This window comes from Embiotoca jacksoni, unplaced genomic scaffold (genome assembly GCF_022577435.1).
Source record: "Embiotoca jacksoni isolate LCO1_2020_lvr unplaced genomic scaffold, fEmbJac1.0.p SCAF_28, whole genome shotgun sequence".
NCBI lineage: Eukaryota > Metazoa > Chordata > Actinopteri > Embiotocidae > Embiotoca > Embiotoca jacksoni.
In genome coordinates, this window is record NW_027185379.1 from 2951848 (window position 1) to 2969203 (window position 17356).

A 17356-nucleotide genomic window follows, 5' to 3' on the forward strand; every position below is an offset into this window, starting at 1 on the left:
GGAGATAATAATACCTCTTAATGGGAATGAAAGTCATTGCAATGGACAACTGGTAATGTGATCTTCTACCCATGACTGACACGCAATTCAAATCTTTCTTTAAATGCCCTTATTTCATTACCTTCTAATGTATTCTTTACTCAGTCTGCTGGTGCAGAGAAGTGGGGAGAGATGAAGGAAGGGATTGCTAAAGATGAGCCGCTATCTAAAATGCCTCATTTTGTTGTTAATTTTCCTGCTGAAGAATTTTTTTTTTTAAATTGGGTAATTTTAAAACCGATGATTAACCAGCATCTGGCTTCAGCCGAAACAGGTCGTTTGTCTCCTTTACTGCAGTGTTAAGCCATCAACTTTGCTGAAGCTTTATTTGACTTCCTCTCGAAAGGAACAAACAAAGAGCTTGGCCTGTAGCAGCTTTGTCAGCTGCAACATGTCATTCATTTTGCCACAATTGCAGGACTCTCTGAGTGTACTTGCCAGAGTAAATAACTCACCATAAGGCTGACCGTCTGTCTTCTGCAGAATGGTGGAGCTGTAATGATGTACACAGTGTTTGAGAAAAAACAACAAAAAAACAACAACACCAGCAAGAATGTGTTTAACTCGGTTTCTTCCATTTTGTTTTCTTTGATGGCAAAATGTTTATGGTAAGCTTTTTGTAGTAAAAAATAAATAAAAACTTACTCGTTCCACATTTAAAAAAAATAACTGTTTAATTTAAATGTGGGTGGGCTCCATGCAAAATTATTCATCTACTGCCTTTTGAAGATTTACACAACACTGCTAAAACTACAGTCCAAGGAGTGCAATGTGTGACAAAACACAAGCAAACAAGCACACACATGACTAGTAAACAGTTCTGTCCACCACCAATCTGCATAATGAAGAACAAACACACTGATGGCCATGTGTATGTGTTTGCAGAACTACAAGACTCACTGTTTGCTCGACCCTCTCAATCTAACAAAGAGATGACTGAAATTTCCAACCGGAAGAAAACAAAAATATTAGATGTTGTTTCAGCTGACATTTATGGGTGATACAATGAGCAGCTTCCAAAACAAACTGGAGACAGACGTGAAAACAGGAAACTGCACTCTCAGCGCAGCCTGTGAAACCAACTTCCCGATGCCTTTTGGTCATCAGCACCTCAGTGTGCAAAAATGGTCACACCTGCTTGTTGCCGCTGAGCTTGTTGCTCCCTGCCGGGAAAAAGGGCCATCTTCACTGATTTTCATGTCCGTGAAGGGGGGAAGAGACAGGCTGCTGATCTGGTACCCACCTGGTGACCAGATGAAGGCTTCAGGGTTCACCATCCCCTCTTAGCTCTGCATTGCAAGCACAACAAGACAGGCGTGAGGGCTGGTCTCTGCCTGTAGCCTGTCTTGAAGACGAATGAGGCAGTTGTGCTCGGCCTCGGGGCCCCGGGCTCCCTGTAGGGACCTCACTATTGGTCTGGTAGATTAGACCTGGATCGCAGTCGACATGCCAAAGCAAAAAGCAATTGGATAGTGGAGAGAGAGGAGTGTTTTCCTCTACTTACTGTAAAAGTGGAGCAGGCACCATGTGATTCAGCGTTTCAGCTGTTTATAACTATTCTATAAGGTCATACAGAGCTTATCAGTTTCTGATAAAAAAAAAAAAAAAATAGAAAATTAAAAACAAAAAGGCAATTATTCAATCAAAAGAACATTTAACAGACTTTGTTTCAGCTTTTTTTTTTTTTTTTTTTTGGTGGACAAAAAAGCAATCTGAAAGCATTACCTTGAGAAATGGAGCTGCACCGCTGTGCATATCAATACTGATCAGGCTTTTGTACTGTTTAGGCCATTAGAACATATTAATAACAGATTGTGTTCCCAAGTGTGTTATATTATCAATGGAAAGACCACATTAGCAGCCAGTGACAGCAGCCCATTTGCCCATGTTCACTTCACCACCCCCACCTATTACCTCTCCCTCAAAGATATATAGCCGGCTATATACATGCCAATGAATCACCATCCTGCTCTGCACACGACACGCTGCCCTTGGTGGGGTGTTACTTCTCAAGCTCAAGGTCTAACAATGGGGTAATTATCACAAAGAGCTGAGACGGAGGAGGATGTTAGGGGATGATATGTTTGACCAAGGTGTGAGGGCGGCTCATTAATTGCCAGACGTGCGGTGTAGGATCAATCATTTGGTGGATTTTTAAGACAGAAGACAAAAGAAGGAAGGTCAATGGCTGGAGGTCAGAGAGATATCAACAAAATGCAGTGTGAAGAATGCAAATCAAGATGTCTAAGAGCGCGGAGAGAAACAAAACAAAACACATTTGGAGTATAACAAGGCAGCAAATAGTCCCTCTATGTGACAAGTGCCAAATGGAGATCTGCAGGTAGTTCTGCAGGAGAGGATGTAGATATCTTTTTACAGGTCAATAAGTCTAACCAGCCTGGGCCTGGTGCCTGCCCTGAGTCTCCACCCTCTACTTCTCCCACAGCTCCCACTTGCGTCCTGTGTGACTGCCCACAGGCCTCGTCGACAGGAGGGGAGCGAGCTCAAAACAACAAAGCTTAAAGCAAGGACACTGATGGGTTCCCGGCTGACGGAACAGAGCTTTGATCATGATTATAGATTGCTGTGTTTCAGGGCAGGTGTCTTCCTGACTCAGCAACACCCTGCTGAGAAGCCCATCAATAAGCAGTGGGAAGAATGACTGTTTGAATACTTTGACTTCAATGACAACAAAACTTCTTTAAACCTCTGATACCTCTGTACGAGCTGTCTACTTTGAACTGTTGTTTTGTTCAGTTGCTTTCTAACAAAGAGGATGTTAGGGAGAAAAAAAAAGGACAGTTTCTAATTAGATTTCAGAAAAGAAAAGCCCAAGGGAGTTTATAAGAACCACACCCAGTTACTGTGTCCCATTTATGAATCTGCTTTCCCTATAAAAACACAGATTTTTTTTTTTTACTTTGGAGTTTCCTAACTAGCATCACATCTCAGCAATGAAAAACTACACAGAAAGTAATTCTAAAACTCCAGTGCCCTTTTTTCACTTTTACATTTGAAATGGTAGATGTGTATCCTAAATGTGTCTCTTCAAACTGAGTGTATGCCACCGGGGGAGATCTCCACGCACCAGTTGTCGGTAGTCAGCCCACAACTGCCAAGGAAAAAGTGCTCAGCTCCTCTCAAGTCTTTCAAAATTAAGTGTCCCAGAAGGAAAGCAGGGAACAAATCTATGGATTGACCAGTAACCATATGTTTGCCATCTTTCTTTAGTATGAGCTTTCCTTTGAGTTGAGAGTGTGAAGAGTGTAAAGACAGAGAGTGTGAGATTCACCCCAGCACATAAAAGCCCCAAACCATGGGAATACAATCCTTTAAAATATTAAACTGTCAGATTTCCTTTGACTTAATTTCACACTGTCTGTCTCTACAGTATTCCCCATCTTGTTAAACCACATATTCTAAATCCTGAATTCATGGTAAAAGTAGTAATAACATTACAAATGACTTAAAAGCATGTTGGGAAGTCTAAAAGGAAACTCAGCCTAAAAAAATGCTTTATGCTGCTTCAAAAAAATTTATATTATCAGTTCAGGTGGTGAATCTTTTTCATTTCTGCAGATAATTGACTAACGGGCTGTCAAGATGTTTCCAGTAATGTGAACATTCACAGTAAACATTGGGATTTGGATGCAGGGAAAGATCAACAGCTCCTATCGGGACATTATGCGCCAGCATTTAACACGCAGACAGAAATCCATTGCAGAACAGACAGTTACTGAATTCCAGTTACTTCTACAAAGCAGTCTGTCGAGCTACCTGATTACCATCAAGACGTGCAACTCTTTCTCTGCAGTCTCATCCAAAAGTTGGTTTAATCATACAGAAAGCATCTGCCAGGATACATAATAAAACCCTGCTCATATCCTAGAGGACATTTCCAGCACAGATCGGCAGCCAGTGAGTCCACATGCTTTTCATCCATTTCTCTGCTTTTTCTTTTTTTGATAGGCAACATTATATCTAATTCATCTCCAGCTCCACTGCGTCAGAAGAAGCTAAATGATCACAGAGCTCTAGACACATCGAACACTTGAGGAGAGGGATGCTGGGATAATAATGGGCATTTACTGGCCAAAACCCAGCAGGATATTTATTGACATTTTGAGCATGCAGCCGGAGTCAGTTTACCAGATGTCTTACAGAATAACCTTGATGTCACTACTGATCCTGGTGGATGCTGCTGAATGACTTACGTTCAACCCACCAACCTCTGTAATAGCCATCACTGCCATCTCAATCCGGGCAGTTTATGCAATTGTAGAGGCAGAGAAAACAATATACGGCAACATCTAATTTCTGGTCATTCAGCTGTGAGAGGAAGACATCGTAATCTTATCAGGACAAAAGACAGATATCAAGCAGGCAATCAAAACAGTACAACCTACACTTTGTCAACTCTGCTGTGCGACTGACAACCTGCACTGTGTTATCAGCAGACCTGAGCGTCGGTGACTTCTCAGCTTCTATTATCTCTCTTTTTGCACATGACAAGCTATTTGGCAACCATCATGAGTGAGGCTGAGTGCTCTGTTTGAGGGTTTGAGGTGTGTGTGTGTGTGTGTGTGTGTGTGTGTGTGTGTGTGTGTGTCTGTCTGTCTGCCCAGCCACTTGGTTATCTTCAAAAGTCAGATGGTGAAGTACATCACGGTCAAGCTGAAACATGTTGAGCAGAACAGATTTAGTGGATTTTACTTCCTGATCCAGCAGCTCTCGCAGAGATTCAGCGATGTTAGGAAAAATAACATCGGATTCTAACCTGCTGTTCAGAACAGTTCAGCCAGTCACTGAAACTATGTTGTGAGGACAAGCAATCAGCTGAATCTTCCTTTATTTGTCTAATTTAACCCTGCATCACATCAAATATGTGCTTTGTGAATGAGCCAAATTCAATTTGAGTTGTTGTTCTAAAACTTTTCAACCACATCTTCGGTTTTCCTGCCTTTACATGGAGTAGCAGAGGAAGCAGCAGGAGGCAGGAAAGAGACGTGCCCTCAGGGGTAGGCCAACAAAGGACTGGCCTTAGTGTACTAGCACAGTCATGAAAACAACACATTCAGTAATGATCAAGTCTTAGCTGACGGTGCAGAACATAAGTAGAAGTGAGTGATATTACTTGCAGTGGAGCAATACGATCGGCTCCCAAGGGCTTGCCTTCACCTATAATCACTCTATAATTACAAATAATCCTCCATTCTGCTTCACCTTACCAGGTGACACCTTTGTCTTTAGTTGTCTCTGTTAAAAACTTTCTGGTTTCCTTCCAATTTGCCCATGAAATAGCTGTTACTTCCAGGTAGAGTCAGACCATCACACACGGGTGTGGAGTCTGTAATGAGATTCATGTATTTTTTTTTTTTTTTTTTTTTTTTTTTTTATAAATCAATACTTTAAAAAGATGTTAGACACTGGAACAGCTCAGACGTTGCCAGAACTAAATAAATGTAATCCCATTTTCGCTTTTGAATTTAGATTACTTCGTCTCATGAGGCGTTATTTAAAATGAAAGCCACAACACAAAGCAAACAAATGATGGTGGTCAGTGTTTGTATTATATTGAAGCTATTCAGTGAAGATTGGTGTTTTCATTATGTTGGCGACTCTATAATGCCTGAGAATAACTCACATTAAATCATTTTGATTCATCCACACCATCTCCCGCTAGAGACATCAACTCGTGAGCCAGCTCAGGCGATAGCTGGAATTTGTGATTAAAAAACCCTGGGTTCAGGCGGAGGATGACTCTAAATCATACCCAGGAAAACTTTCTGTTACTAATTCTGATGAAACTCGAGCCAGGTAGCTGTTGCTATGTCGTGGGTCTGGAACTAGGTGTAGACCTGTGAGCACAACACCAGGGAATTCAGAATGGTCCAGACCCAGGATTACAGCAGACAGCACAGTCCCTCTGCTGGATGAAAGACTACCTTTGTTCCCATGTTCCCTTTGGAAGGGAGAGCAACTCTCAGTTTTCACTTTTCCTTTGAGATTTTTGTCACATTTAGTTTCTGTTCAAGCAAAAAGAACATAACACATGAGTGAAGCAAGAACTGAATATAGAAAAGAGAATAGTGTATGTGACTCATGGTAATAACAAGCATGGAAGTGGCAGAGTAGGAGGCGGAGCGGCCATGGAGGCCAGATTGTTCTCCGCTCTTATAACGGGTGAGGAAAGAGATAAGGTATTATTGCTGACATCAGTATCCCCCACCAACCACACAGCTTTTCACAATGTGCTCCCAACTTGAAAAAGCAAGTCCTTGATTTAGCTTCCAGTCTGTGTTCATTTATTAAAAGAACTGTTCATATGTATGACATTTTCTATAATAGCCTCCAAACCTCAGACAGCTCCATACAGGAATTTTACACAAAAATCCTATATAAGGCCATCATGTCTTGCTGATCTTCACAGACACATACAAATATGGGTAGAGCAGTCGCCTGTCCTGTTTATAGCCTCCTCTGGCTCTCTGTGAGATGAAGCTCACTTTGTGCATTCCACAGACCTTGTGTTATGCTTTCACAAGGATGCCTTTTGAACTGAGTGTCTCAAAATACAACCAGACACTCTGTCGTATGGTGAGCAGAATGGATGCTCCATCTTGAAGCACTGTCTGTTAGCTAGATGGGATATAAATACCTGACTTGAAGCTCTTGTATGTTGGATTTGTTTATGCCTGGCTGTTGTTGATGATTTATTTTTCTTTCTCTTTCAGGTTCACCTGAAGAACAGTCAGCAAGGTGCTGTTTAACTGTTGAGGACCGACAACAATCTGCTCGAGGGTAAAAATAGACTTCGGGAGCTCAGCTGATGATCAGCAGAATTGTGACGAGTTGCTTCTTGAATCTGAAGACAAGTTGTAGCTCAGCGTGTTTATCTTGAGCAACAGACCCGAAACTGCTACAAGACTCTGGGGATTTCTCCAAATGTTGACCCCCCCCCCCCCCCCCATCTCTCTCTCTCTCTCTCTTGCCATGTCTTTCCTCTGGGTCTGCACCCCCTGCTGCTGTGGAAACCAGATCCTATAATGGGAAAAGCCCACCCAACTGCTGCTGACCAGCTGGAATGAGAGTCTGGAAAGTAAAACAAAACTAACCTCCAACCAAACACTAAAACCTCCCCGGTCTCCACGAGCACAGCCGTGGGCCACAAAACTGAGATTATTCTTCAGCTTGAGTCAGCCTTACAAAAACTGAGGCATGCACAATTTTTTTCCCTCAGACATAATTTCGTGCGGCACAATTACAGGGTTGTCATTTTATGATAATGACGGGAGTGACATTTTGCTTATTACTACACCAAGGTGCCTTTGATGGTGTTTTTTGTTCTGCAAGGCTGCAAAATAGCCCTCAGTTAATTTCTCACTCATTTCTATCAGTCTTATTTGCATTAATCACTAAACACAGAAATACTCAACTTCTCAAGGGTCTTGTTCCTCTATAATTCAGATACCATGAATAGGCAATGGAACAAATCCTTAACTCTCTCATCATTTGCAATCACAAACTAAATATAGATTTCAGCCCCCTGCTGTTAAAGACAATCAAATGAAAGCTGTTCAAATTACACAATTCAAACACTTTCTCAATGCATGAAAGTATGTTCATTAAAACCCTCCATTTAAAATTGTACTGGAGGTGGGGGGTGGGCAATAGAATATATTTACCCTAAATTCTCAGCATTCCTTAAGGCAGACAGCAAAGGCAGGCCTGGGCCTCTACAGACGGTACATTAATACACTCAGCCACATGCAGGCTAATATACAGGCACTCTCCAGAGAACACAGATACAAGAAGAAACAAATTCACACTTTATAAGAGTCAATTTCCCTTTCACGCATGCAATGACTGTTACTTGGTCATTGACAGATAATGCTTGCTCACAGGTGACCCCTGTCCTCTTCTGATGGGATCTCCAGCTGTCTTTTATGCCCTCTTCACCTGTCCTCTGTGTCCACGTGTTGGAGTGACCCACTGAAGTACGGAGCCTCTCCCGGCACAGTACACTGACCCTGATCTAATTCTCCCGGAGACAGAGGCGACTCTCTTTCACACATTACCTACCACGAGAGCTCCTGCTCTCCGTACTGCTATTAATGCTATTCCTGGCCTTTCAGGAATAAGATGCAGCAGACTCTTGGACACGCTCAGTCACATTAAATGAGACATTCACAAGTCAAAGCAGTAAATATCTCACTCCCAAGTGGGTGTTTGCATTGCCTCTTTATAGAAGTTAGCATTATAATGTATGTAAGTATGTATTTGCGGTTTGAGGGAAAAGTCTCCGAAGACAGACAATTACTGAGGATTACACACACACACACACCCCCTAAAAAAAGACTTCTCCCTATTTTGTGCTGTCAGTTGTGGATCTATGTCCATATTCGGCCCGTATTCTGTTTTCACACTGGGCTGCTATTTGACCTACGAGAGGGCAGCACAAGAGAAGTATTGACCCCACATTCCCCTCACTAGGAAGAACAGGGTATAATTAACTGCAGTGTTAAAGGCATGGTGCCTCTGAGACTGTAAAACAGGGCATGAATACCGAGCAAACTACTTGATCCCACAGGGCTCAGACCCAATCCATCCAATCCATACTTATTCATTTATTCAGCAAAATCGTGGTCTTCGACTCCCCCAGTGATGTCTAACAGGTCAAACGTGGGCTTTCCATCTTTATCATCTCTAATTAGACGTAACATGCGGTGATATAGACATTTTCTCTTTTTTCCTTTGTGCTCTATACATGTTTCTGTTCTATGTGTAACTTAAGTATTGCTCACTGTTGGTACAGGCTGGGGCAATGACATCAAACAAGCCCCTTCACAATGTGTCTCACCAGTGATACAGAGAAGCGGCGCTTCCACCATCTGTTAAGCATCTGTCTAAGCGGGGTGATTCATCCATTCACACATATTCACTGCTGTAGGTGTCAGTGGAAACGATGTGATATGTGTTAACAATTGCTTTTGTCTCTGCTTTGTGCTTTCTGTTAAAGTAGAGGAGAAGGTCCCAGAAAAGAAACTTCTCACCAAGAAATCTATGACTTTCTTTAGTTAAAGACAACTAACAATTATTACATAATCTATATTATTACTGGCAACCTGTCCAGGGTGTCCAAATTCAGCTGGGGGAGGCTACAGCCTCCCGTGACCCTGTTCAGGATGAAGTCAGAATAGATAATGGATGGATAGATACATATATATATATATCAATAAATGTGTCAGTTACATGGCCCTATGGAGGCAGAGGTGGTAGGTAGGTCCACCACTTTGGCCCAGACCAAATTATGGGGTGGATTTCCATGAAATATTGAACAGTTGGTGTGTCTTAATGACTTTGCTTATCCCCTGATTTTTCATCTAGTGCCATCACTGAGGCAAAATTTTGATTTGTCCAATACTTTGTTTGGACAAATACCAGCAAAACAAATAACATTTCCATCGGCCTCAGCTGTGTGTTGTGTTTAGAGCTAATAGGCAGATGTTACCACACTAAACAAAGAGATGGTGAGCATGATAACATGTTTTACCCGTTTAGCATCATCATCATCTTAGCATCGTCACTGTGACCATACTAGCATGCTCACTTTAGCATGTGGCTATAAGCACCACTGCACCTAGTTAGTCTTGTTGATTTATGGATTAGTCCATTTTGTAGAATGATTAAGAAAATACTTATCTCAATTTCTCACAGTCCACAGTCAAATTACTTTTTGCCCATCCAACAAACTGAAACCCAAATATACTTAAAGCTCGAATCAGTGTTGGATATTTTTCTTGAAAGATTCCCTCAAAGTTATCAATTAATGAGAAATTTAATGATTAATTAATATACTGTAAATAAACAAATTATGTAATCAACTAATAATTTAATCATTAGCAACTGAATGTCCCAAATTCAGTCATTCCGTCCACTGTCTACCTTGCTCTCTGTTTTTATAGCTTCATTAATGCCAGGCACGTCAGACTTGACTGCAGACATACCAGACACGTTTTCTGGAACAGTTCTGTTCCGAGTGACAAAAAAAACAACCCGATATGCAGCACGCCAGCTACTATAGCAGCGAAAACAATGACTTAACAGAGGAACACACTGAAATAACCATTCTGTCTGTCCTTTGGTTCCCCAGACTTCCTGTTTGATAAAACTAAATCCCTGTTGATGCTGGGCTTTCCGTCCTTTTCTCTCTGTTTCTGTTTCACTCTGTTTTTTCCCCCCACATCTATTCTTTCTGTCTTGCTGGCTGAGCCCTGGTCCACTTTTCAGGTCACTGGGTACTGGCCCAATCTATTTTTTTTTTGTTTGTTTTCTGCTTGCTGCATACAGCAATATGCACTGTGAGGAGGAGGAGGAGGAGGAGGAGGAAGAGGAGGAGAGCAAGGCATAGACAAGGGGAAAAAAGAGAGGAAGGACACAGTTGGATAGACAGAAACAGAATTGGGGGAAAGGTGAAACAGCCTGAAATAGTCAGTTAAAGACTGAGTTCACTGGAAATAATACTGTAGTAACCCGAAAGGAGAAAGGTCGAAAAGGAGACTCGAGCTCATCCTGTTAAAGGGTGAATGAAAAAGATAGATCTGGGTGCTTGGGAGAATAGACTGCCAATGGTGCACAGGCTACGTTTCACTGCTCTCTGACTCCAAATACCCCTGTAGCGATGTTGGTAGCGGTTTAACGGAACAGTATGTTAAGGAAAAAATAGCTGCGGGGCTGAATGAGCGCATTACAGTGTAAGAGTGGTCCGTACTTTAAGTAATCAATCAACCCAGAGGAGGACACATCCACTCTATAACCATCAGAGGCCGGAAACGTAAGCAATGAAGAGCGAGACAGAGTTCTAAACACCATTACACAAGGCTCCGTAGTGAAAAGTGCCTGCTTTTTCCTTTCAAACATATGGGCCAGTGTTATCTCATTAGTTTTATGCAATGCCTACGTGACAGATGAGACAGTGTAGTCCATCATCATCACACCAAACTGGCAGGCCTATGAGGAGGAAGGAATACAGATAGGTTTTTGGAAAGTAAAAGGATAACATGGCACGTCAGGAAATGTTTACCCATCTCCCCGGAAATGTCTTGTGACCCGACACCGTTAAACAATGACTGTCAGGAGAGACAAAGTTCCAGACAGAATATTTTTCCCAGAAAGATGAGGTCTTCATCCGGAAGCCTTCCTCATATGGATGCGATTTCAATTTTGTTGTACCTCTTGAAAAGGAGGGCTGGCGGTGAGAGGGGAGTGGAAGCACACATTCTGGGACTGGGCGGGATCCAGCTGGCAAGAACTCACAAAGCCGACGCAAGGACAAAGCTCCTGGCTGTGCTGGTATGGCTCTGAAACAGGACAACATGAGACTGTGCCAAATAGCCCTTGGCAACAATATGGAAGCCACAAAGGCCGCCCATCTGTAATTTATTTACATGTCTTTAGATTTATCGCTCATGTTCATGCCCTTCATATACCCTTTGAGCTGCAGAGGTAATGCAGACAGCCACAGTAAAGTTAATTTCATCTGGCCGGAACAAGACATGACGGTGATACTGTATTACATGTTGTATGTGACGGGTCACCTCTGCGTGAACATACGAGACACTCAAGGAAGTGATGCACTTACTGCATATTGGAGGCAAAATTAGCTGAAATAGACCAAGTTGAACGTAGTTCAGCTCCTCTCTGTGGCTTGGTTTTGTTCATTTACTGACATCCCACACCAGTGTGGGCAAATGAGCTGCTGGCACAGTGGTGTAAACAGAGCCAATCAACCAGAAAACGAAATGGAGAAGCGTTCCCAGAAGGCAACACAGACAATTATTTGATATTTCAGATCAACTGCAGCTTGGTTGGAGGCTGGCGTGTGAAGTATTCAACCAGAGCGGCCAGCAAGTCTGTGCAAACTGTGGATGCAAGAGCCACTGTGTCGCATTGTTACCCCTACAAACATGTTCTTGTCCTCAGACCTATCCAACCTAAAATGGGTTCCTCGACTTTTACTGAATTCTTCTTGCACTTTCTCTCTTTTTGAAGGTTTTACCTGTTTCTTCAGATCTGCTTTGAAGAAATAATAATCCAAACCCAAAGCTTTGCGAGGGGTGAGCAGATAAATGTTTATCAAGTAAATCATACATTTTGTCATCTCACGGGAGCAGAAAGCAGAGGCGAACATGAAAAGCCACATTTTTCTGATCTCATTTCATCAAAGAACTGTCAAAAGACTTTGCAAATATTTAATGTAATAGACATTAAATATCTCGAATCAATAAAAGTAAAATGTTTTAACCCATCCCTCTGTGATGGCATTGCATTTTCCACAAAAAACTGTACTTCACCCTGCAATGACAGAGAAAATGAGACTGTATAGATTCCCTGCTGACCACAGGCTTCCCTTATGGCACTGAAAATGCTGCGTTGAGCTATTTCAAACTTGCTTTACATCCCTGAGGGACTCTACACCTCATAGGTCCACATCTCCTCTGAAACAGCAGCAGCTCATGTGAAGTGCTCTGCTTGTATATACTGTTCCAACTATCTCCCTGGAAAAGGCAGTCCGTCATGCCTCATATTGTTTGTCTTGTTGTTTTCACCTTCAATTTCAAGGACGCAGCAGATCAACACATTCTCAATAAAAATAGGTGTGGTGATTTCAATTCAGCTGATTCTGCAGGCCAAGGCAATACTCTAAGAGATTTCAGGCATATTTCAGAACAATGCTTTATCACTGCGCCTATTAATATGACTAGTCATGTTCTAAAGATGAAACAAAACCTTTAGGACCTTTGTTTGACTGACTGCACTCAAAAGGTATCATTGTAAAGTTTTTTTTTTAATGTCAGTCTTAACAATGTGTTAAACCTGATTCCTAAAATATTGCAACATCTACTCTACAAAGGCATTTCTGAAAATAGTCTGCTCTTTTGTTGGTGATGTAGAGACAGATCCCTCCTTCTTTACTTATTTTGAAAACAGCAACAACACTAATTAGTCCTTTGTTATTTTTAAAAGTAAAGCGCCTGGGTTTTTCATCAAGTGTGATAAAAACTCTACTTTTGGCATCTTTGCATTGCTTTCCTGCCAGTTTTAAAATTATGAGATATCATTTTTAAGCTATGTTTTGGTTTGGCATTTGGCTACATCACAAGCCCATTAATCCCTTAAAGCCAGTCACACATTGTGTGAATTAGACTGTCTCAGACAAGATTTTGAGATCTGAGACAAAAATCCGAATGTGGGAGCCAATTCAGAGCTCACGGCGGTCACAGAAATCTCTCAGTTTAATCTGGTCTGAGAGGCAGCTTGAGGCACTTTCAGACATCGGCAGATTTTAAACATATTTGAAGTTTTTCAGTGCAGAAGCTGCAGCGCTTTTGTAGTACGAGAAAGACACATAAGGAAGGTTTGGTGAACAATGAGTAGCAAAGCCAATAGGGGGGCAAGAAAATCCAACATAAAAGGTAGAAACCTGAGGGTCAGGTTACCAAAGAATTTAATCTCTGCAATTAAATCAAAATAAAAAGAGCACCAGACAGTGCACAGTGTGAATACAGCTATCTTTAGAGCCCTTTATAATTTATCGTTAGCTTTCTTGGTAGTAAACAAAACCTTTTACATTTTCCAATCACTCTCTATTATGCGAGGCATCTATCGAGCCCTTATTGTTCCCTTTTTTTTTTTTTTTTTAGCACATCTGAGTTCACACAAAGCCTACTAGCTGTGATCAAATTGTCTCTCCCAAACTCAGCTCCACCACAGTGATGTAGAAAAGTTACATTTTAAGGTCGTTTGGGTGAGAAATTTACAGATATTCTCCAAAACTCCCACCGGCAGATCAGGTATCTCTGTTTAATAAGCTGCTGCCAATCAGAAATATTACAGAGTGAAAAGAGCATCTCATTCTGAGCTCAATGGCCCCAGGCTCCCATCTATATCTCTAATATTTTATTGTTGATGGAGAAGTTATCCAATCACGGAACCTGTCAATCATCATGACACTAGGACAACCAAATGTCAAAACAAAACCACCTGTTTGCAGACACGAGAGCATAATTTAAAGGCAGCTGAGAGGAATTTTAACCTATGTTAAAAAAGGTACAGAGAGTGCTTAAATCATGGGTGTTGAAAACTAACGTGAAACAGCTTACTTCCTGCTGTGCCTTGCTCTGCTTGAGGCACCCCAAAAAAACAAGGCAGCGCTCTGGAGGGGGGGTTTGGAAGGGAACAAAATCCCTAACAACCAAATCCAAGTCAAGAATCTTTTAATGTCTGAACCTTTCATCTGTGCCACAGTCGTTTAGAGTCTGCACCGCTGCCTAACTAAGACAAGAAACTACAGCGAAAGCAGTTGTTTAATGTAAGCAACCCAGAGCTTTCAGACCTTTGATTTATGAGACAGAACAGTCTCATACTCTGAGTCTCTACCTCTCCGAAGGAAATCTGGGCCTGAGCCATTAGCAATTAACAAACTGTGGAGCAACTTCGCCTTCAGTGAACTGGGAAGAAAAAGGCATTACAAGAGGTAAACAACCACACGAGCAACAATAATAGTTATTGTTAAAAGTCTTTTCTGTCTGGGCTGCAGATAATGAGATAAAGTACTTATAAATCCTTTCAGCTCTAATCTGTTTGGTGAGAGTGCGATAAATCACAGGCGGATGTAAAGTGGATGTTTTACTTGTGGCAGCCCACAGGCCTTGAACCCTTTCTGGAAAGATGCTCTTCATTAGCGGCCCACGGCAGGAGCAGAGAAAACACAAAAGGAGGATGACACCGGCATCAGATGGTGACCCATGAGGCTCACTTCATTTTCGCTGCCTCACAAACTGCCCACCATATTTACCTCCTCTTCCTGTTTCTACTAATCACTGAAGTGTGATTACACTTTTTGTGATCCACTTTATTTCCCTGGAGATCTCTTTTTTTTTTTCAGGCCAGATTGGTGCTGAACAAGAATTGAATGCGGAATGTTTCAATTTTTTGTTGTCTCTCAACTTCCCCGGCCAGCCTGCCTCGATACTTCAACACTATTTGTAAGAGATAGAAGACAATACATGGAACAGGCCACTGAGCTTCTAAAACGTGTCACTTCCAAACAGCCCTGCGGAGACATTTCTGCCCTTTGGCTCACCAGCATCAAGTTATAAGGATCAGCGCTGCGTCCCTTGTATTGTACCCTGCCTTCCTTCACTCTCACTCCATCTGAATTCATGCATGCCTGGATTTGTGAGTCTACGAAAGACATAAATCCCAAGAAAGAAAGGGAGGAATTTTTTTAATCCTATAACCAAAAATAGCAGCTTGCTGTAACGCAGTATGTATGGGGTAGCTGTGAGCTTAAAAGGAGCTTTCCTTACATGAAAGTGCACGTTTCTGAATAAACCAACCAGCCTTCACCTTAATCATCCTCCATATTATACATCATTAATACTGGTGTTCCTAAGTAGCTAAGCCTTTTAGAACTAGGACATGGTGTGTTGTGGTGGTCCTCTGTAGATTTATCCGTCTGAAAAACCTGGCAGCTCTCTCAAATCTGTCGACGACCTGCTTTCCTGTCACATCACTTGTTAAAGTCAAACTGAAGTGATGGGGATTGTAAACAGCAAAATGGTGAGCCACAGTATGCGAGCCAACGGTTTGGAGTTAATGAGAGGGCTCGGAGTGCCGCAGCTTTTTAAACTGGGGCAGAGAAATTTGCAGCTTCAATGGAAGCCTTCCCTCAGACCTCATGTCCCGGGAGTACACACGAGCAAAAAACCAACAGTACACACGAGCAAAGCGGATGCTCTGCGGAACTGTGTCCACTTACTTGTTATCACACAAACAAACAAAAGGGTGTTTCCGGGGCCAAAGCTGCAGCGTGGACAGAACTCTATCCGTGCAACAAAGAAAGGGTGGATGTTTCTTTTCAACTTTAAGCAGCATATGCTGCATCAGAGCACACTGGCTACTTTGGGCATGATTGTTGCACATTCTTACCGAAATTCTGTTCATTTTCACATAGCAATGAGCAAATAAATGTCTGTTTTAAACTTTACATAAGAAATGTAAAATGATATGATCAAGATCTCACTGGGAATCTTTTCATTTCCTGTGCAGAAGAGAATCTGAGAGAGAGAAAAAAAAAAGAAGGGTTTTCTGGGCTGACAGCAGATTTGTTAGCTGAGAAAAGAAGCAAGATTTCTGTGTGTCCCTTTGTTTCCTTACAAATGTGATTGTGTTATGATTTATTCCAACAAGTTTGAAGCAAATTTAACCAGAAGTTAATTACAGTCATTAAAACCTCCCTAATCACTGCAAACATCTTTATCTCAGGAGTTTTAGAGAATCCGTACAACTCTAATGAAAAACAAACCATAATGCGTAAATGATCTGACTGTTAAAAACTCCCGGCTGCCTTCATAAGTGCAATCGGAGCCTCGGCACTGCTCGCGCTCAGTCGCAACAAAGCCGATCACATTGTGAAGGTAACTCCAGGGTTGGCTGCAGGTCAAAACACCACAGAATCGTATATACACTCACCTCCAACAAACTGGATGCCGCCAGCCACGCGACCAATAGTACGCGAGATGAGGTCAGAGATGCAGCAGCCCATGAGAGCTGTGAGCGCCACCAGCAGGAGGAGGCCACATCCCACGCCCGTCACCACCGTGCAGATCCGCCACTCCAGACTCGGGATGCCGTGGAAGGAGGCGTAGCGCCCGCACTGCTCCAGCATCACCGTGGCTTGCCTCTCCTCGTCCCTCACTGGGTAGGAGCAGCGCCGAAATGTGCCAAAGGACACTGGCTTGTCCATCTGCGTTCCCAGCAGCCAGTAGGGCATGAAGAAGCCAACGCATGAGGCAGCAGCACACAGCAGGGACAGCAGGGCCCAGATAACACCCGTACACGTCAGACTAGACGCCATTGTAAACAGTCTGCAAACAGTTCACACAGTCACTGAACTAACAGCAGTTATGGGAGCAGTTGCTGTGTTGCAGGTAGCCTTGCAGCGAGCATTTAACACGGGCAGTCTTCACCTTCTCAGTAACTCCGGGTCCCTGTCAGGAGGAAGAGAAATGTCCAGACTCAGCTCTGACACACAAATCATCTGTGCAAACAGGTTGTTGGCTTTTCAAACAACAAGGAAACTCACAGTTTGATGAGTTGAAAAGCAGTAATCTGTTCACCTTTCACTGTGAATGCATCATTAACAGAATATCTCAATAACAAGAATCACAAACATGGAAATATAAGAAAAAATATAGAGGAAGATCATCAGTCATTATGGGAGGCTGTGGCTCAGACGGTAGAGTGGGTTGAA

At 42.4% G+C, this 17356-nt stretch overlaps 1 protein-coding gene across 1 annotated transcript in view; it reads right to left on the minus strand.

Moving 5' to 3' along the window:
- The window catches only part of LOC138205298 (LHFPL tetraspan subfamily member 6 protein), a 42813-nt gene that overhangs the window by 23313 nt on the left and 2144 nt on the right, over window positions 1-17356 (minus strand). The window contains exon 2 of the mRNA XM_069161196.1: window positions 16576-17093. Within this exon, the coding sequence (XP_069017297.1) occupies window positions 16576-16960 (385 nt within the window). The 5' untranslated portion in view covers window positions 16961-17093. The remainder of the gene's footprint in view (window positions 1-16575; window positions 17094-17356) is intronic.